General features: G+C 44.4%; 1 protein-coding gene and 1 pseudogene across 2 annotated transcripts in view; one reads left to right on the top strand and one right to left on the bottom strand.

Annotated features, from left to right (window-relative positions):
* Positions 1 to 783: 783 nt before the first annotated feature.
* Positions 784 to 26,851, bottom strand: part of LOC127688644 (serotransferrin) — a 48,028-nt gene continuing 21,960 nt past the window's right edge. The window contains exons 17-23 of one of the 2 annotated variants that reach the window (XM_052187500.1): positions 15,986 to 16,243; positions 15,368 to 15,462; positions 13,386 to 13,463; positions 9,016 to 9,098; positions 3,977 to 4,113; positions 2,528 to 2,582; positions 784 to 1,798 (exon numbers count right to left, since the gene is read on the bottom strand). In XM_052187500.1, the coding sequence (XP_052043460.1) occupies positions 1,585 to 1,798; positions 2,528 to 2,582; positions 3,977 to 4,113; positions 9,016 to 9,098; positions 13,386 to 13,463; positions 15,368 to 15,462; positions 15,986 to 16,243 (920 nt within the window). In that variant the 3' untranslated portion in view covers positions 784 to 1,584. Of the gene's footprint in view, positions 1,799 to 2,527; positions 2,583 to 3,976; positions 4,114 to 9,015; positions 9,099 to 13,385; positions 13,464 to 15,367; positions 15,463 to 15,985; positions 16,244 to 25,795; positions 25,995 to 26,851 lie in introns of those variants that run through there. The other variant, XM_052187499.1, reaches the window with a different exon arrangement.
* Positions 9,445 to 9,856, top strand: LOC127688646 (ATP synthase subunit f, mitochondrial-like; annotated as a pseudogene).

The following is a 26,851-nucleotide window of genomic DNA, read 5'->3' as shown; positions in this document are numbered from 1 at the left end:
TGCTCGGGACACCAGGCTATAATACCATTCATCCTTGCTCTACATCCTCATCACTTTTGATGTACTGATTCTCCCACCAAGTAAAATCACTTCATTATCCAGATAAAAGGAAGGTCAGTGAACACATTTTCTAACTGAAAGGTTTTTTTTTTTCATGAGCACCTACTATGATGTGACCGTCCTTCATCGTGCTCTTCCCACTTGTCCATGACTAACATGCATAGCAGTGTGCAAAGGACAGTAAAAATCCTAGCAGCAATCCTGCTTCCCAGTGAGAACTGACGGTCGTCTCATGACTTAGCTGTCCTGTGCTCTACCTGCCTCGTATACCATGAGCAGGGCCGGTAGATACTTTAGGGTAGGGAGCTGAGTACTTATGGGAATCGTGGTCTGGGACTGTACTGTTAGCCCAAGTGACCCACGGGGAGGACACGTGTCAGCAGGAAGAGGCTTGGGTTGGACTGCCCAGAGAACACCCTTGTGTTTATCCTGCCCCTCTCACTGGTCAAGCCAGCCCAGATGCTCCCAGAGCACTGTACCCCGAGTCAGTGTTCCGATGGTGTCTCATTAGTGAGGCTTTAGAGAAGCCTGACTCGAAGTGTGAGACAGACAGAGTCTGTATATATGCAGCAATCAGTAGGCTCAGTAACCTGGAGCTGGGCTTGAATCCTAGCTCAGGTTCCCACTTGTACTCATCATTTGACTTAATGTTTTCAATACAGTTCTTTATCAAGATACCAATCATTTATAAAAGCAATAAGAACACAAATGTTGAAGACAGCATGACTTTAAAAAGGCAACGTTTTTTAAAAGCACAAATGATTATGTATTTAAAATGCACAGTGGACATCTTCAGTTTGTACTGCTCCACAGCACTCCGGCTGGGCTAACACAACAGGAGCTAATCAAGTAGCACAAGGGACGCCCCAGGCAGCAGTGTGCTGTCTCCCATCTTTCCCCAGGGGAGCCTCTAGAACACACTAGCCCATGCGTGTCTGGGGATTCGGCTCTTAGAGCCACCATGTGAGGGTGACTCTTCAGGGTTCCAGCTTTTGAACCTAAGGTGCTGTGGAGACGGGCCATGAGCCCATGGAGAACACTGTCAGCTGTACCCTGTGACTTTGAAGCTGTCTTCACTCTAACTACCTTCACATCCCAGACTTCACTAAGAACTGACAATGTATTAAGCCTAAACACCAGGGGCAACTGGAAATTAACTTATCACATAAACAGGCAGATCTAGTCCCAGGAAAGGGGACCAACCGCAGAGAGGCAGGAGATAAGGACTTCTCAGATGAGACCCTACTCTCGTGGTGATGCCCTCTCTTGTTATGTCTCACACTAACAAGATACTACACCTAACACCTAAAAAAGAGGGAAAGAATATGGGAATTAAGTAAAAAGGACTAGTTGAGAAAGGAGCTGACAGGGAGAGAAACTGTCTAATTAGTATAACTGTTTCAAGAACTCGAGAAATGCTACAAACAATGGCATACCCCCTCTTTATCAGTCCACACCACCACAGCCCTTTCCCAAACTGTGAGGCAGTCTCACATGGCCAAGGTTTGTGGCCAGCGGTGCTCCTCAGGCGATCTTGGCCAGCCACTTCTCCAAGTCCTGGATGTCAGCAGCACCAGGGTCCCCTCGTCCGCCCTTGGCACTGCACTCCAGGAACTCCAATTTGAGGGGCAACTGGGAAAATTCAAATTCTTTGCCTTTCTTTCCCAGCTGAGCAGGTGCTGTACTGGAACTGTCCAGTGTGCTGGGAGCAGCAGACCGAGTGACTCGTAAGGTGTTGCTGGGGGCAAAGGGACAAGTCAGAAGCAACAAAGCCACCAGTTCCTATCAGTTCCTAAATCTGATGGGATGAACACCCGTCGGTACTGACGCTGCTGGCCTGTCCTTTATACCCATGGATCACCGTTTCAGACAGACAGGGGAGATAGGTCCTGCCCACATGAGCCAGACACCAGTGGGTTAGGAGACCCAGGTCACACCAGCTCTTTGAAGCCTATACCTACTTCTAAGATCTCCGGAATGACCCCACTGAAAATAGTCTTAGATGTATGCTGTTATAAAACTCAACATTCTGAAACTTCAGAATGGGTAGATTAGGGAGCTTATTGCTTTTTATTATGAGTCTTCTTGGATGTGAAGCTCATTCACCCCCACACTTTAAAGTCCCCGCTGTCCTGTTTACCTGTAGGTCGGAAACCTTCACAGACTAAGTCACTTTCCCACACAGTGCAGGCAGCATGCCGGCCGACTCCCCACCACAGCCTACGTTTTATAAATACTGCATCTGACTAAAACTACAAGCAGGGTAATGTCATACACCTTTCCAGCATTCGTGGAAACATTAAATAGCTATAAACACCCCATGTCTTTTATAATTCTAGTAATTCCTTCAACACACATTCCACACTACCCCAACTAAATTTGATCCTCATTAGACCCTCTGCTGTGTATGCCTCAACCCGTCAACTCCGACACGTCAGCACTCTACCAGGCGCGCATTCCCACTTACAGTTCCTTTTCAAGCAGCTGCTGAATTAACTTCGCTGATTTTGCCATCGCAATATCTGTGAAGGAAAAAAGACCATTATTCTAGTGTAAGGCAGGATGTGTCTTCTCCCTGGACTTCTAGCACAGAAAGAAAATTCCTATTTACACCAACAAGTTCACCCCATTCCTCTGCTAGACACTTTTTACCAGTATTCCTTTCTGTCAAAGCAAATGCTGTATTTGCAGGTTTTTGAAAAATGCTTTAAAACATAAAATACAATAAAATACTGTCTTAGTGCTAATGACCCTAAGACTAATTAAGCTTAAGTTCACCACACCTTACAAGCCCTTCAATACTCAACATGCTTGGACCAGTTAAAGAAAGCAAGCACACACGCACCATTACTGCTATCTGATGAGAACTCAGAACACAACACCACATCAACCCTTTAGAGGGAAACCTGGCACACTGCAGGGAGCCCAGAAGGGCACAAAGCCCAAGCCAAATCAGTACTGACTGTCCTCCTCATACAAAATAAAAGATGCTGGCTGGGGCTCCAGATGGCTCAGTGGTTACAGCACTGGCTGCTCTTCCAGAGGACCAGGGTTCAAGTCCTAGTACTCACGTGGCAACTCCCAAATGTCCCACCAGGTCCAAAGCCCTCTTCTAATCTTCTCAGGCACCAAGTATGCCCGAGGTCCGACACCCCCCCCCCCCACTGCCCTGCAACACACACACACACACACATAGACATAAAAATACTTTTAAAAAAGATGTAAAGAGCTGCACCACTCATCAGGTATTAGGATTAAAAAAAAAATCACAATGCTTCAGGCTCCTAAGAAATGTAGCGGTGAAAGAGTTCTGGAAAACCGACTCCTGTATGTTACCTGGCCTGGCCGCAGAGCTGAGGCCCAGCCAGCCTGAGTGTGAGCCCCGGGGTAAGGGTGAAGAGTGGAGCAGCCTGTCTACCCAATAATCCCCCAGAATCAACAGTACACGGCCTCACAAATTAACAATTGGTAAAATAAAATAATTTATGATCTTAAAAAAGCACTTTATTGGGCTGGGGAGATGGCTCAGTTGTTCAGAGCACTGACTGCTCTTCCAGAAGTCCTGAGTTCAATTCCCAGCAACCACAAGGTGGCTCACAACCATCTGTAATGGGATCTGATGCCCTCTTCTGGTGTGTCTGAAGACAGCTACAGTGTACTCACATACAAAAAATAATAAATCTTAAAAAAAGAAAAAAAAAGCACTGTATCATGAAAGAGGAGAGGCCTCAGCTGCCAGTCCTTAGGACAACCTGGTAAAGACCAGGAAAGTAATAGAAACAGATTTTCAGATTTAATCCCTTAATTAATGCTTAACTCCAGCCCCTCCCCCATGCTCAGTACTAACAACTGCAGGTAAATGAACTGATTCCCAATAACAATCCTTGAATGGCCCGCTGCCTCTGCCAGGAAGCACCTTGCTTATTGCAGGCTATTAAGAAGGACGGTGCATTCTTCAGAGCCATGCTGTCGATGAGGACCTGGTACAGAAACTCAGCCACATCTTTCACCTCCCGCTGAATCGTCGCACTGTCCACCACGAACACCACTGCCCTGCAGGGACGGGTGAAGGGAAGGGACACATGAGCACATGACAGCAAGCAGGAGCCACAAAACAGACCCCTGGCTTCTCCACGTAGCCCTCCATCTCAGCGCACGCACTCAGGGCCAGGACACCATCCGACAGATCTACGTGGTGAACACCAGGGAGGGAAACTAAGCTGTGAAGCTGTGTAGACAAAACAAACAAAAACCAGTAGAGACTGTAGGGAAAGGGAGTATCCTGAGGTACAGACAGAGCACATCTCGGGAAGAGCACACAGGCAGGGGTGAGGGGGCAGCCAGCTCAGGGAGACAGGGGTGAGGGCACACTGCCCCGTGAAGCTCGTGCTTGTGAAGACCAAAGGTGCCTAAGTGGAAGACAGAACACTCGTGGGAGGGAACTCAAGAATTATGACTATGCGGGACCTGACCTCAGACAGCAGCAATGACACCATCAAGTACCAGAGGAACTGTATGGGAACCTCAGACAACAGGTCCTAGGGGCCATGGGTTGGAAGCCCAGGTGGAGAGAATGTGCAGTGGCTGACAGGGCCTGGACAGCTGGACCGAACGCCATACACTGAGCCTCCAACTCAAAGGCAGTGTAAAGGCGGCTGTGGTTAGAAATAATTTCAAAGAAATTAAAACACCTGGCCCTCAATGGCTACAACTATGGGGCATAAGTGGACACTATCCACTTATGGATCTAAGAGCCCCAAGCAAAAGATTCTATAAAAATTGGACCATACTCATCAAACCCCGATGGTGCTAACAAATGAAAACATCTGTGTGGAGTTGGCCTTTCATGTCCTACAGTAACAAAGACCACCAACCTCATCAGTGACACCCACTCTCTTAAAGGAGGGATTCTGGATCAAAACAGATGAAGATATGCAATTATAAGAGAGATCAACCAGCACCCCAACACTGGAGTGGAGAGCAATCTACAAAGCATGTGTTTAGCTCACCTAGCAGAGTGCTCGCAGAGGCACAGCCTTAGACCCCACCCCAGACATCGGAAAACCAAAGTGATCGCCTGTAATCCTAGCACTGAGGAGGCAGGGGCAGGAGATCAAAAACTCAAGTTCATTTTTGGTCGAACAGTGTTTAAAATTATTTTAGAGGATAATACTAGAAACAAATAAAAAGAAATAGGTGGAGTTTTAAAAGGTATTTTAAAAAGAACACATTATAAAAACAGTAAATAAAATTAGCAATGCAGCTGGAAAGAACACAGTAAACTAGTCAGTGGATCTGAGGGGCTAACAACATTCAAGAGAGAAGGATTTGTTAAACTATGGAAGAGCTAGGGGAGAGAGAAGGGCCCATGCTGTGACAAGTGAGACAGCAGGCAGTGCCACTTTTTGCAATTCAAGTCTGATGAATCGGCCTGATGCTTATGCTAATCTTTCCCTTGGGGGGCTCTCTGCCTATAGTGTCCACTCGTGCCCTGCAGCCGTGTGGCAAGGAGACCAGCTGTTTGCAATTACTTTCCAGCTCAGTCTCTATTAGACTACCTTTGAGTGGCATGCTTTGCGCCAGGGTGGTTGGTCCAGCTGCCCACCAGGGCCTGCTAGCCCCTGACTGAACAGGTGATAACACCCTCTGTGTAGGGTGGTACACTTGAATTCCAAACACTACAAATCCAAAGACAGATGACTCATAGGGAAATGACAGTTACACTGGCAGCATCACGCTGTGAGAGCAGATGTGTAGTCGGCAGTCTCCATGGGATCAGGAAGAGCTGCTACCCAGGCCCTCACATCTCACACACAGCTAAAACCAAGGACCAAAACAAACAAACAAACAAACAAACAACAACAAAAAAAAAACCAGATACACTGAGAAAAACAGAACCTGAAAGGAAGGAACAGAATTTGACAAAGAGCAAAGAAATCACAAACATCAGGTCCAACTAAGGAACCACTGGGTGTAAGAAAAAGCAGGGCCACTGACGTTACAGCGGTGAATATTGCAAAGAACACAGGCCCGAGGAAGCTCAAAAGGTGCTTGCTAGGGTTCATTTAGAAGAAGTGGGTCCTGGTTAGATACTGTTTTTTATTTTTTAAAATGGGGCAGGAATCCACAGAAAGAAAAAATATACTTTTAAATCAGTAGATGGAAAAACCATCTTAGGTCACAAGGAAGAATTTTTTTAAATGTCACATTGGGGGTCATGGTAAGAGTACTTGTTGCTGTTGTAGAGGACTCAGGTTAGGTTCCCAGCGCCCACATCAGACAGCTCACTACTGCTTGAACTCCAGTTCAGGGGACCCACATCATGTTCTGGGTATCTGCACATAGACAGTGCACAAACAAGAACAGGGACATGCACCCAAATTTTAAAAAGAAATCTTTTTTTTTTTTTTTTTGATTTTTCGAGACAGGGTTTCTCTGTGTAGCCCTGGCTGTCCTGGAGCTCACTCTGTAGACCAGACTGGCCTCGAACTCAGAAATCCACCTGCCTCTGCCTCACAAATGCTGGGATCACAGGCGTGTGCCACCACGCTCAGCTTAAAAAGAAAAATGTCATATACCATAGTAAAAGTGTTTTCAATTTAACAGTTTTGTGACTGAATGAAGTCTGTTAATTTAGTTTTATCTTTATATGCTGAATATTCTATTTATCCAAAGTACTTGGAAAACAGTGTAATTATACTACAAACTCTAAAATATTTGCAAGTAACAATGAAAGTTCTTGAGACACTCTGACTAGATAGCTTGCTTAGACAGGTCTCAAAGTTGTCATCCCCCTGCATCTCCTAAGTAGTCTGTGCCACAGTGCCCAATAAGAGGAAGAAGGAGAAAAGAATACCCAAGTTCCACCATTTAGCAGTTCTAGATATGTCTCAACTGTCTGAGGAATAAAAATCACATTCTCATCTTTGACAGATTGCTTAACACCATCCACTTATGGAAAGAAGCAATGACAAAATCTATGTCTAGACATGTTAGACAAAAAGGAGGTTCAAATGCCAGTCAAAAGAAACAGGAACTTCAGGCACAGGACTGCCAATTAAACCATCGCAGCAGCATCTCCAAGATGCTTTCTAAATTCAGTTATCATAATACATCTTCACATCATTGAAATGTATCATACAATTTTACCTTTCTTTTTATCAATGTTAGATAGCAAACATGAAAGCATTTAAAACTACAGCATACACATTTTAAGAAAGAATTTAAAAATCAATGACACAAGGACTTACACTAAAAATAGTTCTTTCTTGAAGTATCAATTTAATGTGATTCAAGAACAGACATGCTGGGCTGCCATGCTGCCTCTAGCTTTTGGCTGCATTATACAAGGGAGATAATAAGGAAGGTCTCTATGCGGTTGTTCCTGTGAAGTGGACAGCTCCAAACCCACTAGTGGAAAAGCACCCAGCAAGCTATTAGCTATAAAGCTGCTTGTGAAAGCAGAGCACTACTGTAGGGGTGAGGAGACCACAGTTCTATGTTCTATTCTGAACTTCTGATCCACAGACTCTGGTTAGCATCTGGTTCAGACCCAGGACTTGAGATCTGAACTTCCACCTCTGAGGTGGAGGCGAGCCTGATCTACTGAGGGAGTTCCAGAATAGTCAGGGCTACACAGAGAAACCCTGTCTCAAACCCTGACACCACCCCCCCCAATAATCTACTCTGAGAGAAATGTTTTGTTCTTTCAAACAAAGCAAAGGAAACATTAACCCCTTTGTCCTGATATCATCAGTAATTCTGAATGTTAGATTCGTCCCCGTGGGCATGATTCTGAGTAGAAAAATGGGGCAGAAATAAGGTGCTGGCAGGCTTTCCATTTTCATTTGTACATGATTTCCAATACCAACATGGAACATAAAGCCCAATAGAACCATTTGGGCAACTCCCTGCAGCTCAACTTCAAGACAATTAGAAATAAAACTCTCACATTTTTTGGACAATGCTAGGCACTTACAGTATTTCTATGCTAAAAAAACAAACAAACAAAAAACATACACAAGGAAATTTCTTATTGATGACTGATGACCCCCCCCCCCAAAAAAAGAGGAGAAAAGAAAGATTAAGAGAAGGTAAGAGGAAGGAAAGACTTGCTAGGTATGGTGACACATTCCTATAATCCCAGCACTTGCAAATTCAAGGTTATCCTTGTTTGGCTACATAGCAAGTTCAAGGTTAATGTGAAGTACGTAGAGACTCTTATCTCGAAAAGCCAAAACCAAGCAGGCAGACAGGAAGGAAAAACCACTTCGTTTATAGAAGCCAGGAGGCTGGGACAGAAAAAGCTTACAGTTCGGGGCCAGCCTGGGCTACATGGGCTAGAGAGATACTGCCACCTTATCAAAACAAAAGAAAACCAAAAAGAGTATGATTAATGTTTGAGTTTAGTATCTTCCCGGATCCCTCCTAGCCTTAAAAATTCCTTTTCCAGATTTTAATAGCCTTAACATGTCATCAGAGCTATCTTCAGAGTCAGAGGCTAGAGAGATGGCTCAGCAGTTCAGAGTGTGTTTTGCTCTTGCAGAGGAACTGAGTTCAGTTTCCAGTTCATGCTGGGAAGTTCACAACTGATTGTAACCGCATCTCCAGGGGATCCAATGCCCTCCTTCCTCTGGTCTATGCTGTACCTGCACACAAGTGCACATACCCTGTCCCACATATACATAGTTAAACGTAAACACAAAAACTTTTAAATGTGTCTTTAGGGTTACCATGAAGTTTAATCATGCTAATAGAGTAACACTCCCTGAGCAATTGAAAAGCAATCCTTAAGCAGGCTCTCAAGCCTTCAGAGTCCTAGCACCCCAGAAATGGCCACCCCAAGGTACATCCCAAAATACCAGTGTCACAATCTTAGCAGAGGAAACAGCGAGAGTGTGTGTATGGACGCAGTACAGACTTGAATAAACCCATGTTCTTTCATCCCTAACTCACCTGGCTGAAGACTTAAATCGATCTAAGAACTGAAGCCTCAAGCTCTCGTGCCCAGGGAGGTCAATCAAAGTCAGGCTGTTACCCTGAGGACAGCAAGAGTGACATCAAATCACCATTCGGTCCAGTTCCATAGACCTTCACCATCAGATCAACACACCAGAGCTGAGCTAATGAATCAAGCAAACGTTTACTGCAGGCAGCAAGTCAGATGGATGTCTATAGAGGATATGCTAGTAGTAAACACGGATGAAGGGCAGAGGCTTGCCTAGAATACACTGGAATACATGAGGCACAGAAAGAAAGTTTGTTTTTCTTTTTCTTTTCTTTTCTTTTTTTTTTTTTAAAAACAGTGGCTGGGGAAAAGTTGGTAAAAAGATCAGAGTTTTATTCCAAAAACCTCTATTTAAAAAAAAAAAAGTCCCGATCAGGACTTCAAGATGGCGTCGGTCATGCCATTGAAGGAGAAGAAGCTCAGAGAGGTCAAACTTGGGGAGCTGCCGAGCTGGATACTGATGCGGGATTTCACCCCAGTGGCATTACAGGAGCCTTCCGGAGAGGGTACAACCGGTATTACAATAAGTACATCAACGTTCGGAAAGGCAGCATCTCAGGGATTACCATGGTGCTGGCAGCCTACGTGGTTTTCAGCTACTGCATTTCTTACAAGGAACTCAAACATGAGCGGCACCGCAAGTACCACTGAAGAGGGCTTGCTGGATGGCATTGCATGGCCGAGCATAACTTCCTGCCCCACTCCAACCCAGGAAGAACTGGCTGAACCTTCATACCCTGACTGAGAATGTAGTGTCTAATAAAAGGTGACTGACTGGTTCAGGAAAAAAAAAAAAAGGTCCCAGTGTGGACCCACTTTTCTTTCACTCAGCGCTGGGGAGACAGAAGGCAGGTTCCGTGTCCTCTGGCCAGCCAGCCTAACCTACTTTGTGAGTTCTGGGACAGTGAGATGCCCTGGCACCAACGTGCACCCTGAGGAACAACACACCTAGCTGTGCACACAGACACATGCGCCCCCCAGGCCCACGTGCACACACACTAAATAAAGCACCGAAGCCCTGGCGGTGAAACTGTAAACATGATCCCTGACATGAATTATAAGGGAACAAAGCATTGCAAAATTATGGAAGATGCATAAAATTACAATGTTAATAAATAGCTTGTTTGATTGGCTGGTTTTTGTTTTTCAAGACAGGATTTCTCTGTGTAGCCCTGGCTCTCCTGGACTCACTTTATAGACCAGACTGACTTTGAACTCAAAGATTACCTGTCTCTGCCTCCTAAGTGCTGGGATCAAAGGCCTGCACCACCATGCCTAGCAATAACGTTTTTAAGAGAATGGTTACACTTTACTGTCTGAAGGAATCACAGAAGCATGGTCTTTACAAGGCTTAGGAAACACACCATTGTGAGTATAAGCAGGCCACATGAAAACTAGTACATATTCACAAATAATGTAAGTTATAGTATGTACTACAATTATGGGATTCTCAATCTTCTTAAGGAGACATCCATAATTTTTACTTTTGGTTTAATATTTGTTTAATTGTATATTTATATTAACTTAATATATTAACTTAAATGTATAATTAAATGTATACTAGATACACCATTTATCTGTTCCAACTTTGTCAATATCTCATTCCAGTTGCTCTTCTACTGGGCAAATTTGCTATACACTGTAAAAGGTGCTAGTCACCATCCCAGGACCTCACTGAAGAGTGTTATTATAGAATTAGCAAGACCATCAGGTGTGGTCTGGTGCATGTATCAGAAACATCCATCATCTCTCACAGCGACCTCATCCTCAACCAACTATGACCATGGTGTCTGCAGAAGAGTCTGCACTGCATACAGACTGCACACAACCCTCTAGATTCACTATGCCCTTTTTGGTAGCCTGCCCAGACCCTCACCAACAAATTGTCTATATAATATATATGGGGAATCTATTATATATTATATTTATATGGATTCATTTTACCAGCTCTGTTCCTTTAGAGAATCCTAATACAACCTCTCTCCCAATTAATCTGCAAACAAACCACAAAACAATATTAGCTGTTCATTATTCCTTGTTCATACTAAGTCTTCCAGATCTGGCAATGTAGTTGACAAGGAACAGCACCCCTCGATTTGGATGAATCATACTGTAAGGACTGAACACTCACACAGGGCAGTAGCTATAACACATACACAGGTCTAAAGTATGCCCTGGAATGTTCCACTGTAAAATCTGGGGCCCAGCAAGTACAAGTACTTGCCACTTGTACTGAGGATCTAAGATTGATCCTTTGAACACACACGAGAGAAGTACAGCAGTGATTCCTCAAGCTGTCCTCTGACCTCTACACAGGTGCTATGACACACATGTTCCCACAACAAACACACAATTAGAAAAACCTGGGGGCAGCCGGGCGGTGGCGGCACACGCCTGTAATCCCAGCACTCTGGGAGGCAGAGGCAGGGGGATTTCTGAGTTCGAGGCCAGCCTGGTCTACAGAGTGAGTTCCAGGACAGCCAGGGCTACACAGAGAAACCCTGTCTTCAAAAAACCAAATCCAAAAAAAACCAAACCAAACCAAAACAAAAAACCCAGAAAAACCTGGGGGCATAGCTCAGTGACTGACATGCCCGACATGAACAGTGCCCTGGGTCTCTAGCATCACTTCCCTCAAAAGCCCTGATACCAAGGACCCACCAAATTAATAATTTTACAAGTGTAAAATGTCAATATCAAAAGACTCAGAGTCTGGAAGGGTGTAGGGGCTAGATGGACTGTTACAGGGCATCTCTAACACACCAACAATGGGGAGGCTGGAGTAAGGGGACTCTGGGCCCCAAGGCAGCTTAGACTACAAAGGGAGACCTTAACCAGGGATGGTTCTTAGCCATCCTGAACCAGGTATGGTACACACCTTGAAAGGCAGAGGGAGGTGAATCTCTGTGAGTTCAAGACCAGCCTGATCTACACAGTGAGACCCTGTCTGAAATCAGTTAGATGGCTGACCCTTTTATTATTAACTGACAATAATTCTGAAGACACCAGGGTCTCTAAAATCAAAATTCTAATTCGTCCACCACCTATCCTTCCATCCCTAATCTGCCACCATGCCCTCGCCCTCACTCACCAAAGCTTAGGCGTCACAGGAATCAGCTTGGCAGTTACCATCTGTACCCTACAGCTCCACAGGGGAGCAACAAGCCATGCTTCTGGTACTTCGTGGGTATGTTTGAAATATGTGATATAGTGGCATTAAGATATCTACCATGAGGTGTCACAGAAGCCAGAAATCTCAAACCATACCAATGACTTACTGTAATAAACATTTGCAAGTGAAATGTGTGAACAGAGGGGTAACTGTGGGACACACTGTGACAGACTACAGCTTCCACAATGAGAATTATTCCATGCGTTGGAGTTTTTGTTTGTTTGTGTGTTTTTTATCTTGGGCAATGGTGAAAGTGGCTATGAGGGGCCTGGGAGATGGAACAGGGATGCATGATGAGAATCTCACAAAAGATATCCGTCATCACGATGCTCTCAAAAGCAAAAGACTGTAACAGCACTAAACATTAGCAAGGCTCTAATAAAAATCTAACTATGGGACAGCTTCTAAAGAAAAGTCTGGCTAGCAGAGGCAGAAAAGGACAACTACTTTTAACTAAATGATTGTCCTATGTCTATATACTGCCTACTTATACCAGAAAAAGACCCAGTACCCACTGAAAATCACAGTAATGTTGGACAGAACCTAGAAATAAAATGTCTTGTAACCCTGTACATAAGTTACAAGGGTGGGTGGGGAGGACTAAATTGCCAAGGATGGGTGGGGAGGACAATATTGCCTATATTGCCAAGGGCAGATCTGATATACAGAATATGTTCTACATAAAAGTAAGTTACAAAAGATACCTACATCTTCAAACTACTCCATTCAAGAAGGTCCTTTCTTGACAAGCCACAGTGCCCCAGTAAGCTTTGTCAACTTGACACAGCTTACATCCATGTAAGAGAAGCCTCAACAGAAGTGTCTCCATCAGATTGGCCTGTGTGCATGTCTATGTGCTCATTTTCTTGAGTCCAAAGTAGGAGGTGCCATGTTTAGACAGGTAGTCCAGGGCCATGAAGAAATCTAGCTAAGTAAACTGAAGAGTGAACCAGCAAGCAGCCTTTCTGCATGGCTTCTGCTGCCAGGACCCTGCCCTGATTTCCCTTAATAATGAACTACATCCTGGGATTATAAACAGTTTAAATCCTTTCCTCCCCCAGCTGCTTCTGGTCAGCAACAGACATGACAGTAGAACTCAGTAAGCAAGAGTGTCAGATTCTCGAACATTCTACAGATCCCTCTTACCCTGTTATTGTTGACTTTGTATACAGCAGAACTATCGGTAATAGAAGTCTGTGTGTCTCTGTACCGGCCAGTTAGCAACTGTAAAAAAAAACAAAAACAAACAAACAAACAAACAAAACCAAGATGGATGAGTCAGGGTAAGCACATTACAATAACACCAAATTCAATTTAAAGAACAACATTTTAATTCTGTGGAGAGTAGTCAAATGAATGCTACATGAAACAGCTGAAAAGGATCATACTGATTTATTTTTAACTTGTAGAATAATAATTAATTACCAGCTTTATTCTTCTTTTTTGCAGTGCTGGTGAACAGACCCGAAAGTGGCACCTAGACCCAACATTTATAATTTATATATATATATTTAAACAACAGCAAGGGGCCAAATTACTGACCTGTAAAGATTTTAAGCACCAAAAACAACTCAAAGCCTCAGGAGATGTTTCAGTGGATAAAACACTTCCCATGCAACCTTGATGACCTAAGTTCAGCCCCTCTGAACCCACATAAAGCCAGATCTATTAGTGCACACATTCACAATCCCAGTACTCCTATGGGGAAAATGGGAGGGAGACAGGACAATCTCCGGAAATTCATACTAACTAGCCTGGCACAGCAATGAGAAGAACACTTCAGGTCTGACCTTCACAGATGTGCCAGGGCACACCCGTACCAGCACTCACACACATGAACGAACACACACACAATTAAAAATATTAATAGTAATTACTACTACTACTACTGTTGTTGTTATTTATACCTATTATATTATATAATTATTATTATTATTTATACCCTCCAAAGGAAGAGGGGAAATTCTCCATAGTAAAGCATGTTTGGTTAAAAAATACTGGCTACATAAAACTAAATATTAGTGAAGGGAAGCCTCACTAGCTTAAACCTGTCAAAGGAGTATAATTTCTGTCGTGATTATGATAATGCTGGATTGCTCAGAACTGCCCATGCTGGGACTATTTTATGTCACAGAAATCAGCAAAAGTTACTGGGTTTCTTTTATCTTTTACGGATTGTTTAGATTAAAGAAAGAGTATGCAAGTTACACTTAGGAATGTATGTCTATAACCATTATATTCCGAGTAGCCCAAGAAACTGATAATGCATTTTTGTTTGTTTGTTTTTTGTTTTGTTCCCCCCCCCCCCCCCGCCCCCGCCCCCCAGTCAGGGTTTCTCTGTGTAGCCCTGGCTGTCCTGGGATTCACTCTGTTCAAGGCTGGCCTTGAACTCAGAAATCCGCCTGCCTCTGCCTCCCAAGTGCTGGGATTAAAGGCGTGCGCCACCTGGCTGATAATGCATTTTTTAACAACTGTATGTATATGTATACTGAAGGTTGGTTGGGAGTCTTCCCTCAATCTCTCTCTACCTTATTTATTTGTTTGTTTATTTTTGCTTTTTTTTTTTTTTTTTTTTTTTGACATAGGGTTTCTCTGTGCAGCCCTGGCTGTCCTGGAACTCCTTCTACAGACCCTGACAAAGTTCCAGGGATCCAAATTTAGGCTCCTCACTTTTTTGCTAAGCAAGAAAACATACTGAGTCACCTCCCCATCCCCAGACCACATATTCTAACAGCATCGCGAGTGTGTTTGTGTTTTCAGGTTTTCCTAGAGTCTTCTTGTATTCCTAAGTAAGTCAAGAATTAACTCCCAGGGCTCGAAAGTCAACTCCACTTGGATAAGAACACATCCTGCCCTTCCAAGGGGCCTGAATTCAATTCCCAGTACCCACATCAGGCAGCTTTTAACTCCAACTCTACAAATCTGCCACATCTAGCCAGTACAGGCACTACAGTGCATACACACACACACACAATTAAAAAGAAATTAAAAACTTAAATACATGTTTTTAAAAACGTTCCAAACTTGCTGACAGTTTCCAGTACCAAATAAACTGCAAGACGCCAGGAATACGGAAATAACATAACAATCCCTATTAAGTCTAACCCAGGTAGAAAGCAAAGCATTACCCTGACAAACAGCAACGTTTTCCCAGCGTCACAGAGACCAACGAAGAGAACAGCTCTCTGACTGCTCTTTCGGCTCCAAATGAACTTCCAGAACACTGCAGGGAAGAGAAAGGCAGCCTTCATTTTCAAAAGACATTAATAGGCATTTAATACGACAAAAAAGCGAGTTCATCTGGACTACTTTCATTGTCATACGGATCGGAGTCAATTTTGTTAGGAACTCACGGAGCGCCAGCCACTATCGACTGTAAACTTTCCCACTTCTATTTCCCTCATCCCAAATGTGGAGACTTATACACAGAACGATGGAGCTGAGAAAAATTAGTGGCTTGCTAAATTTGATTGGTGGGTTTCTACTCTACCTTAGGACCTCAGTAGCAGAACCCAGCTCAGACACAAGTAGCTCAAAGTTGGAGTGAGCGATGGCGGCCGCAGCACGCTGTGCTCTAGCGCACACGGGCGCCTCCGGTAAGTAAGTAGTCCTGTCCCAAAAACTAGGCTACTTCGGTGTCCCCTTTCCACTCTGCACGGGTGGTAGAAGAGGGTACCCAGCCGCTCGCCTCCCCGGCCAGCGGCGCCGAGCCACCCCGCCCTCGCCGAAAACGCCGGCCGCCTCACCCAGCGTCAGCAGCACCGCCAGTAGCGCCACCGCCACGGAGAGCAGCGTCGGATCCCTCTGCTGCAGCTCCTGTCGCAAGGAGTCGAGGTAAGGCTGGAAGGCGCCCCCGGCGCCATCCCCAACACGCCGGGTGTTCGCAGAAGCCATGAATGAGGAGTGTGGTCTTCCCAGGCCGCCAAAGATACGTGGCCCTAGGCTCCACGCCGTGGCGGGGCGCGGAGCATCACGGGAGTGGTAGTTCCTTAGGAGTATCTCGGCTACCCGCCTTGAGGAGCGCCAAGTGCCTTATGGGAGTTGGAGTTTTTTGGTTTCTACAACCCAGTTAGCTAGTGTATTCAAACCGCCATGCTTTGAGCCTTGTATTGGCTTTGTGGGATTTTCCCCCTTGCATTTTAATTTTTTATCTTTAGAGAATCTCATACATGAATATGTCTTTTGGTTAAATCCACCCCTCTACTCCCATTCCATTTCGATTTTTGAAAGAACAACGAATTTGAGCAAAATTAATGGCTGCAAAACTTCATTTGAGGATTTCTATTCTGCCGTTACATGGGATGAAATTTATGAGACATTTTACCACAGTATAATGTGACCAGAGATGTGATGGAGTCACGGAGAATCCACAAAGACACGTCAAATCCTTTATGAGATCAGAGAAAAGTCGCTAGAGATGGAACTGAATCTTGGAGGATGTGTTGACCTATGCCAGCAACTAAACAAAACAGAAAAAGATGCACCGAAGAGAAGCATGAGTAAAAAAGCCAATGAAATGTGGAAAACTCAGTAATTCTGTGTCCTGCATTGACACGCCCAACATGGGAAAACTCTAATGACTACATTTTAAAAAGCAATCAGTAAAGTCGGTGCTCAGGAGGATGTGGGGATATCCACAAGAGATTGATCATTCCCACCTATAGGAAGCAGGCCCTACTCAGCCAGATAGGTCATTTGGGAAGCCTGGAGTAGACAACATTTTTCAGTTTCTCAAGAGGACTTATTTGTAAAAGATCTTCATGGGAACTCTTCTACTTAAGATTTCAGCAAGCAGCCGGGCGGTGGTGGCCCATGCCTGTAATCCCAGCACTCTGGGAGGCAGAGGCAGAGGCAGAGGCAGAGGCAGAGGCGGGCGGATTTCTGAGTTCGAGGCCAGCCTGGTCTACAAAGTGAGTTCCAGGACAGCCAGGGCTATACAGAGAAACCCTGTCTCGACAAAACCAAATCCAAAAAAAAAAAAAAAAAAAAAAAAAAGATTTCAGCAGGTAATCGAAATCGAAAACATTTTAAAAAAAAAATGTGAGCTTCAGTTTAAAAACCTCTCTGTGAGCCGGGCGGTGGTGGCGCACGCCTGTGATCCCAGCACTCTAGGAGGCAGAGGCAGGCAAATTTCTGAGTTCGAGGCCAGCCTGTCTACAGAGTTATTTCCAGGGCAGCCAGGGCTATACAGAGAAACCCTGTCTCCAAAAAACCCAAAACCAAAACCAAAACCAAAAAAAAAAAAAAAAAAAAAAAAAAAAAAAAACACCAAACCTCTGCGGGTCAGAAGTGGCCCAGCCTCCAGGGCCATTTGCAGTCTCTATTATTCAGTAGATACTATTGTTTTAAATTATTTAGAGTGCAGGTCTGGCTAGGAGATGACAATAAAAGTCAATGTCACTTCAAGACTTCATTACAATGTGACATCACCACAGAAAACCCCAACGCCTGCAGGCACCAGGAAAGGAGGGAACGAGACTCTCCCCTTCTCTCTAGTGTGTCAGTAAGTGATTGGATAGGAAATGAAACAAAGATGTTAAACTTTGAGTTTGGAAGGTTCCCAATGTGATTTAGATTTAGATACATCCTCAAAAGACAGACTGCAGGTGAGAAGAAGCACATTGTGGGCCACCCACGTGGGCTCACCATCACCAGATACTGAGTCGCTCGTTACACGCTAGTAAAAGAATGATTAGATTGTCCATTTAAGCAGAAAATGGCAGAAAATCAGCTGGAAACGTGTGTAGGAATCAGACCTGGAAGGGTTTTTGTGTGCTCTGCTGAAGAACCTAGAGTTTACTCAGAGTATAACAACAAGCCAAAAGTGACATGGAGAACTGGCAGATCTGTGGAGAACTATGATGAGAGAGAAAAGGCTGAGGCTAGGGGTTCAATGGGAGCCTTGTATTTAGGCAAAAGATACTTGGAGTCTAACACAGGATAAAAGTGTGAAATAGGGGGCTGGAGAGATGGCTCAGTGGTTAAGAGCACTGACTGCTCTTCCTGAGGTCCTGAGTTCAATTCCCAGTCAACCATCTGTAATGATGCCCTCTTCTGGTGTGTCAAGACAGATACAGTGTACTCAGATACATAAGATAAACAAACAAACACTAATATTGTGAAATAGGGAGGGCAAATTTCTGAGATATTTAGATGTTAAAGGGGAAACTGAGGAAGGGTTTGAGTAATTCCCCCATGAGAGTACATCAGTAGAGGCAGAGCTGGGATTTAGTTATAGGAAGTTAGGCTTCTGTATGTTAACCACTGGCTGTAATGTGGGAGGGCTCATTTGATACAGATCAATAATACAGACTTCACATTAAAGAGGAGTGCTGAGGACGTGAGCTTTAAATAGGTGACTTGCACATTATTAGTAGAAGTACCAGAACTATATCAGAACTATAACTGTATAACACAATCTCAGCACCAGAACTATCAGTAAACATGACACATCGTTTCTTTTCTTTTTATGGTCCTTAACACACACACACACACACACACACCCCTCTCTTTCTCACTCTTTCTCTCTCTCACACCTCTCTCTCTCTTTCTCTCTCTCTCTCTCACACACACACACACACACACACACGAACAATAAAACTTTGTTTCTTCTTTAGAGCTATCACTGACTCAGACATGGTGGTGATACTCATAATCCCATTACTTAGAGTAATTCAGGAGGACAGCCATGACTTTGAGAACAGCCTGTCTCAGTCACCTTTCTATTGCTGTGAGAGAGATGACATGGCAAAGAGAAGACATAAAAGAAAACATTTAATTTGGGGTTCACATAAAAGTCTGTGACCATCATGGTAAGGAGCATATAACCTTAGGTAGGCAGGCATGGCATTCAGTCCATAGCTGAGAGCTCACATGATAAGACAACAAACACAAGGCAAAGATAGAGATCTAACTGGGAATGGGGTGGGCTTTAGAAATCGCAAAACCTGACCAGGTGACATCTTGTCCTAGTTGCTGTCGTTCTATTACTGTGAAAAGATACCATGACCCAGTCAACTCACAGAAGAAAGCATTTCATTGGGAACTTGTTTATAGTTCAAAGGGTGAGTCCATGAGTGTGGCAGCAGGGAGGCATAGCACTGACACAGTAGCTATGAGCCTACATCCTGATTCAGAGGCAGAGAATAAGAAACTGGGCCCTGGGGCTGGAGAGATGGCTCAGCGGCTAAGAGCACTGACTGCTCTTCCAGAGGTCCTGAGTTCAATTCCAGGCAACCACATGGGGCTCACAATGATCTGTAATGGGATCTGATGTCCTCTTCTGGTGTGTGTCTGAAGGCAGCTACAGTGTATTCATATACATAAAATAAATGCACCAAAAGTCTCTCTCTCTCCCCCCTCCCCTCTCTTCCTACCTCATACATGCAGATACAGACGTTGTTAGCTCAAAGCTGTTCCTATAGCCATGCCTTTGCTCTGGTGTCATGGACTCCAACACTCTAAAACCACAAGCCAAAGTAAACACTTTCACTTATAAGTGGCCTTGGTGTTTTATCACAGCACAGAGGTCGATTGTTGGGGTAATTTTTCTTCACATTGTATGAAGGTGTGTCTCTGTATTTTCAGTTAATTCTGTCCCTCAGAGAGCTAAATGCTTGCAGGATTCTGGTATTGTCATTTCAAAGGCTCAGTAAGGGCCTTCTATTTGTAAATAACTTCCACACCTGCTCAAATACTTGAAGGTCAGACAGCCTGATTCCTGAGGCAAGCTAAAAAGTGTATCTCACTGCTGATTGGTTATAAGAAAGAATTGACAGCCAATAGCTGGGCAGGAAGTGAAGGGCTAAACTTGTACATAGGGACTCTGGGTGAAGAATCAGACAAGGGGAAATTCAGAGAACCTCCTGGGAGGGGACAGACTCCTACTGTAGTGGAAGAGAAAGGTATAGACCTAGCCACATGGCGGGTCATAGGCTAGAATGCTCGGGTTAAGTTTAGCGAAGCTGGAAGACTGTCCAGGCAAAGGGACTAAGCTTTGTGCTTTATTAAAAGTCGCTATGTCATTATGCCATGGTGGGTCCCAGAAAGACCTGCCTAGATGATCCCTTCGGCTTTGGCTGTTTGCTTGTTGACTTTGTTTAGTTTGTGGTGCTGAGGATCAAACTTGGAGCAAGTCATCTATCACTGAGCCATGCCCACAGCCCGGCTTTGATTGGTTGGGTTTCTGATTTCTGTAAAACTCTAAACTGCAGATCACAGGTGGAAGTGAAGGGACAATATAAACCCCATTGTCCTCCATTTTGAGGACCAGGCCTGATTTCAAAAAAGGCTGTAAGGCACTAGCTTCAGGAATAGGCCATAAGTCCCAGAAACTAGGCCATAAGACATCAGCTCCACGAACAGACCATAAAACCCAGAACAAGATCATAAACCCCCCTCCCTTGGGCCGGGCAGTGGTGGTGCACACCTTTAATCCCAGCACTTGGGAGGCAGAGGCAAAAGGATTTCTGAGTTCGAGGCCAGCCTGGTCTACAGAGTGAGTTCCAGGACAGCCAGGGCTATACAGAGAAACCCTGTCTCGAAAAACAAACAAACAAACAAACAAATAGCCCTCTCCCAAAGAAAAGCTTGGGGATAACCACAAAAATGGGGAAATATCTCAGAATGGGCCATCTGTGGTGGGCAGCCCTATTTCATTACATGGTTGAATGCTTATGACACAAGAATGTGGACCACTGATCACCTGTGACCCCCTAGAACCCACCAATGAAATTTTAAATTACCTAATCCTTCCAGAGAGTTTCTCCATCCCCTATAAGAGGGCCTGCGTGCCTTTATCTAGGGTCACCATTTCAAAGAATGGTTGACTCCTGCATGCTGGTTGTTTCTGCAGAATTAAGCACTCTTTGTTTTTGCATACTGTCTGAGTCTGGGGTCTTCCTTCAGCAATTTTCAGACCCTTACAGAAGGAGGCATAGAAGATGCTGGAGACTTGGGTCACACCTATGAATACCCCAAAGTTGTTTGCATTGCTAGAAGGGAATCTGAAAAGAGGAACACTGAGTCAAGAGAATTTTTTTTTCTATCTATCTATCTATCTATCTATCTATCTATCTATCTATCTATTTATTTTAGATATATTCTTTATTTACATTTCAAATGTCATCCCCTTTCCTGGTCTCCCCCCACCCGGGGGAAAATCCCATAAGCCATCTCCCCTCCCCCTGTTCCCCAATCAATCCACTCCCACTTCCCTGTACTGGTATTCCCCTACACTGCAGCATCAAGCCTTCCCAGGAACAAAGACCTCTCCTCCCTTTGATGTCCAACAATACCATCCTCTGCTGCTTATGTTAGTATTCTGTCTAAGCTCCACCCCATAATTACCTGGCAACAGCCAGGTATGCCCCTCCCATAGTTGCCTGGCAACAGTCAGGTAGACCTGTCCCACTTGCTCTCTCTCATTGCTCTCCCCTCTTGGCACTCTCACCTCTCTGCCCCTCTTGGGCTCTCCTCCCCTCCCCCTTCTCTCCACATGGTCATGGCTGGCCTCCACTTGTCTCCTCTCTCTCTCTCTCTCTCTCTCTCTCTCTCTCTCTCTCTCTCTCTCTCTCTCTCTCTCTCTCTGCCTAACTCCCATCCTTTGTCCTGAATAAACTCTATTCTATACCATGTCTGTGTGCGTGTGGTCCCTCAGGGGGGAAGAGGTGCCTGGGCATGGGCCCGCCTAGGCACCCCCTTCCAGACCACACCGCCATGCCACATTCTCTAAACCCGTTTCTCTCTTTTTATGAACCCATCATTTGGTGCCAAAACCTGGAAATGACAGCCTATGGGTCTGGAGCCATAGATAACTCCATGTGTACTCTCTGATTGATGGTTTTGTCCCTGGGAGCTCTGAGGGTACTGGGTGACTCATATTGTTGTTCCTCCTGTGGCGCTGCAAACCCCTTCAGCTCCTTGGGTCCTTTCTCTAGCTCCCCCATTGGGGATCCTATGCTCAGTTCAATGGTTGGCTGAGAGTGTCCCCCTCAGTATTTGTCATGCACTAGCAGGTCCTCCCAGGTGATAGCTATATCCAGCTCCTGTCAGCAAGCGCTTGTGGGCATCCACAATAGTGTCTGGGTTTTGTAACTACAATATGGGATGGATCCCTAGGTGTGGCAGTCTCTGGATGGTCTTTCCCTCAGACTCTGCTCTACATGTTGTCTCTATCTCCTTCTGTGGGTATTTTGTTCCCCCTTCTAAGAAGGACCAGAGTTTGTTCATATCCATACTTTGTTCTTCCTTCTTCTTGGGCATCATTTGATCTGTGAATTGTGTCTTGGGTATTCCAAGCTTCTGGGCTAATATCCACTTATCAGTGAGTGCATACTATGTGTGTTCTTTTGTGATTGGGTTACCTCACTCTGGATATTTTCCAATTCCACCCATTTGCCCAAGAATTTCATGAATTCATTGTTTTTAAATAGCTGAGTATTTCATTGTGTAAATATACCACATTTTCTGTATCCATTCCTCCATTGAGGGACATCTGGGTTCTTTCCAGCTTCTGGATATCATAAATAAGGCTGCTGTGAACATAGTGGAGCATGTGTCCTTATTACATGCTGGAGCATCCTCTGGGTATATGCCCAGGAGTGGTATAACAGGGTCCTTTGGTAGGATCATGCCGAGTTTTCTGAGGAACCGCCAGACTGATTTCCAGAGTGGTTGCACCATCTTACAACCCCACCAGCAGTGGAGGAGTGTTCCTCTTTCTCCACATCCTCACCAGCACCTGCTGTCTCCTGAGTTTTTGATCTTAGTCATTCTTAGCCATTCACATTCTGACTGGTGTGAGGTGGAATCTCAGAGTTGTTTTGATTTGCATTTCCCTGATGACTAAGGTTGTTGAACATTTCTTTAGGTGCTTCTCAGCTACTCGATATTCCTCAGGTGAAAATTCTTTTTTTAGCTCTGTACCCCATTTTTAATAGGGTTATTTGGTTCTCTGGAGTCTAACTTCTTGAGTTCTTTGTATATATTGGATATTAGCCCTCTGTCAGATGTAGGGTTGGTAAAGATCTTTTCCCAATTTGTTGGTTGCCATTTTGTCCAATTGACAGTGTCCTTTGCCTTACAGAAACTTTGTAATTTTATGAGGTCCCATTTGTTGATTCTTGATCTTAGAGCATAAGCTATTGGTGTTCTGCTCAGAAAATTTCCCCCTGTCCCCATGTGCTCAAGGCTCTTCCCCAGTTTCTTTTCCATTAGTTTCAGTGTGTCTGGTTTTATGTGCAGGTTCTTGATCCACTTGGACTTGAGCTTTGTACAAGGAAGTAAGAATGGATCTATTTGCATTTTCTGCATGCTAACTGCCAGTTGAACCAGCACCATTTGTTGAAAAGGCTATCTTTTTCCCCCTGGATGGTTTTAGCTCTTTTGTCAAAGATCAAGTGACCATAGGTGTGTGAGTTCATTTCTGGGTCTTCAATTCTATTCCATTGATCTACCTGCCTGTCACTGTACCAGTACCATGCAGTTTTTAATACTATTGCTCTGTTGTACTGCTTGAGGTCCAGGATACTGATTCCCCCAGAAGTCCTTTTACTGTTGGGAATAGTTTTAGCTATCCTGGGTTTTTTGTTATTCCAAATGAATTTGAGAATTGCTCTTTCTAACTCTATGAAGAATTGAGTTGGAATTTTGATGGGGATTGCATTGAATCTATGGATTGCTTTTGGCAAGATGGCCATTTTTACTATATTAATCCTGCCAATCCATGAGCATGGGAGATCTTTCTGTCTTCTGAGGTCTTCTTCCATTTCTTTCTTCAGAGACTTGAAGTTCTTGTCATACAGATCTTTCACTTGTTTGGATAGTCACACCAAGATACTTTATATATTGTTTGTGACTATTGTGAAGGGTGTCATTTCCCTAATTTCTTTCTCAGCCTGTTTATCCTTTGAGTATAGGAAGGCTACTGATTTGTTTGAATTAATTTTATATCTAGCCACTGCTGAAGTTTTGTCAAGAGAATTCTCAAGATACCCAGATTGGTACGATAAGCTTACAATTCAGGTCACATATGAATAGAGAACAGGGGGAATCAAAGAGAATGACCATGTCAGAGAGGGAAAAACATCCCAAGAAAGGGAGGGTAACTCCTTCACAGAGCACAGGAAACAGACTAAGAATGAAGACGCAAGCTGGTTTGAGAGTTGCTGGTTAGCAGTGACTTCTGTCAGGGTGAGACAGGTAGAGCTGATAACTAGTCTCTATGCTCAGCCAACCGCTTATTACTAATACGTGGGGAGAAGGGTACACGGAGCCTGTACCTTCCAGGAAAGTGGGATGAGAATGGGAGACACCAGGGTAGAAATGAGACAAGAACAGGACCACAATTCTCCCTGGGCAGTGGGCACACTATTCAAATCTGTTAAAAGTCACTGTCAGTGTTAATGCTGAACTCTTGAGTCATTCTTCTATAAAGCACTCTTTTTAATGTTCGTTTCGTACAAATAAGCCAAGGCCTTGGGGGATGGAACTTTTTGATTTCCTAGCATTGGCCCTTACTGACTTAGCTGTTGGCTGACAGCAAAGCTAAGGGCCTGAATACCTGCGGCCTACAGGAGGACTGTAACCCTAGAGGGCGCCACCGACATGTCTGCCCCCACATCCTATACACCAAAGCTCCTCACCTGTCCATGCCACCTATCTGACTGATGAGAAAGGACCCGCCCACTAACAACAAATGTCTTGCAATGAAGGGAGATTTTTTACCAAAAGCTGATTCAGATTTGGTTTTGGACCATGGCTGTTATGCCACAGCGAATTAACAGAAGTGGGTCTTCTATCGACTTTTTCGGTACTCACTGAGGCATTTCTTTGTAACAAATTCTTTCTGGCATCCTGTGAGTGCGCATGTGCACACACACATGCGTGTGGCCATATAGATTTGATTCTATTAGAATGACCCAAGAGACCCTTTTCAAAAATGTCCTTTTTGGGTGGTTGACTCAAGAGTTGTGAGTTTGGGCTCAACACTGAACCAAGGGAAAGACTACCTGAATTTTATTTTTTTTTAAGATTCTTTTTTTGGGGGGGGTTGGTTTTTTTTGAGACAGGGTTTCTCTGTATAGCACTGGCTGTCCCGGAACTCACTTTGTAGACCAGGCGGGCCTGGAACTCAGAAATCTGCCTGCCTCTGCCTCCCAAGTGCTGGGATTGCAGGCGTGCGCCGCCACTGCCGCCGCCGCCGCCACCACCCGGATTTTTTAAAGATTCTTATTTTCGGTCTTTTATTTTTATGTGTATGTGGTTGTGTGAGCTTATGTGCCTCATATGTATGCAAGATTTTGTGAAGCAAAAGACGGCATCAGATCCATGGAACTGGAGATGCAAACAACTGTGAGCCACCATGTGGGAGCTGGGAATTGAACTCAGGACCTCTGGAAAAGCAGATAGTGCTCTTAACCTCTGAGCCATCTCTCCAGCCCCAACTACCTGAATCTTGAGCTCAGAAGACAAGGTTCAATTTATATGATATTCAGTCAGATGGTAGAAAGAAATCCTGGTGAAAATATTTTAAAAAGAATGGAGTTTGGAAACTGTAAAGTCAACAGTGGTTTTTATTTTATGCTCTGTGTACATGGTAACACACAGCAGTGAAGACGGACACTGTTGGCCCCAACCCCTCAGGGCATGGAGGCCAAGAGAAGTCCTTGGATCATGTGGGTGTCCATCTCCACCACGGTGGCAATTCACCTCTTGGATTTTAACCTTTGTGGAAAGTGCAGGCTTCTAGGAGTTCTGGGGAGAGAAGAAAGATATAGGACATTCAGAATCCTCTTCTCTGAACTGTTTTGCGGAATGAATGAACTGAATGGACAATTCAGAATAACATAAATTGTGTCAAGGCTCATGGTTCTGCCATTCTGATGCATACTGTGGTCCGTCCCTCTCAAGCCTACTTCCCTGCACAACTCAGGAGCCTCTCACAGGGCAAGCTCCGCACAAGACGTAGAAGCTGTCACGTGACTTTCTGCCCTATGGCATCTCCAACCTTGCTTTTAACCGGCGAGGCTCTGAACCTGAATTCATATAACTAGAAGCTGCCTAGGAAGGCTCTTCCCTGAGAACGTTAGGCAGATGGTAGCTGGGAGTTCCCAGCAACCTCTGAGCTGGGTCTACAGATGGAGGGGGAAAAAGAAAGCTAGCCTGTTCTCTTGAGCATAGGTAAGGGAAATAGTAACTTGGATTTCATAACACTAGATCTCAACAGTCACATTGCTTACACTACAATTCCACATGGCAACTTGTAAAATACATATATATGTTAGTGTCTCCTTCTACTGTCAGATCTAGGGATTAAACTCAGGTCATCCAGCTTGTGCCATGGGCTCTTTTCCCCACTGAGACATCTTATGAATCGACATGTGGCACCCTTGAAAGTGCCACCACCCTGAACCAGCACAGACTCTGAAACTGTCTCTCCAGGACAACAACTTAAACTAAGGCCAAGACTCACCTACAAACTACAGTTGAAGACTAACCACTGTATATCACATGCATTCTCTCACCCTTTACAAATGCTTTCAGGTGATTCCATTCATCCCCAAACAGATGGTAAGATATATTTTATTCTATTTAAATTCCTGGAATATGGC

This window comes from Apodemus sylvaticus, chromosome 7 (genome assembly GCF_947179515.1).
Source record: "Apodemus sylvaticus chromosome 7, mApoSyl1.1, whole genome shotgun sequence".
Taxonomy (NCBI): domain Eukaryota; kingdom Metazoa; phylum Chordata; class Mammalia; order Rodentia; family Muridae; genus Apodemus; species Apodemus sylvaticus.
Note: the sequence above shows the minus strand (reverse complement) of the source record. Positions and strands in the feature narration are given on the sequence as shown.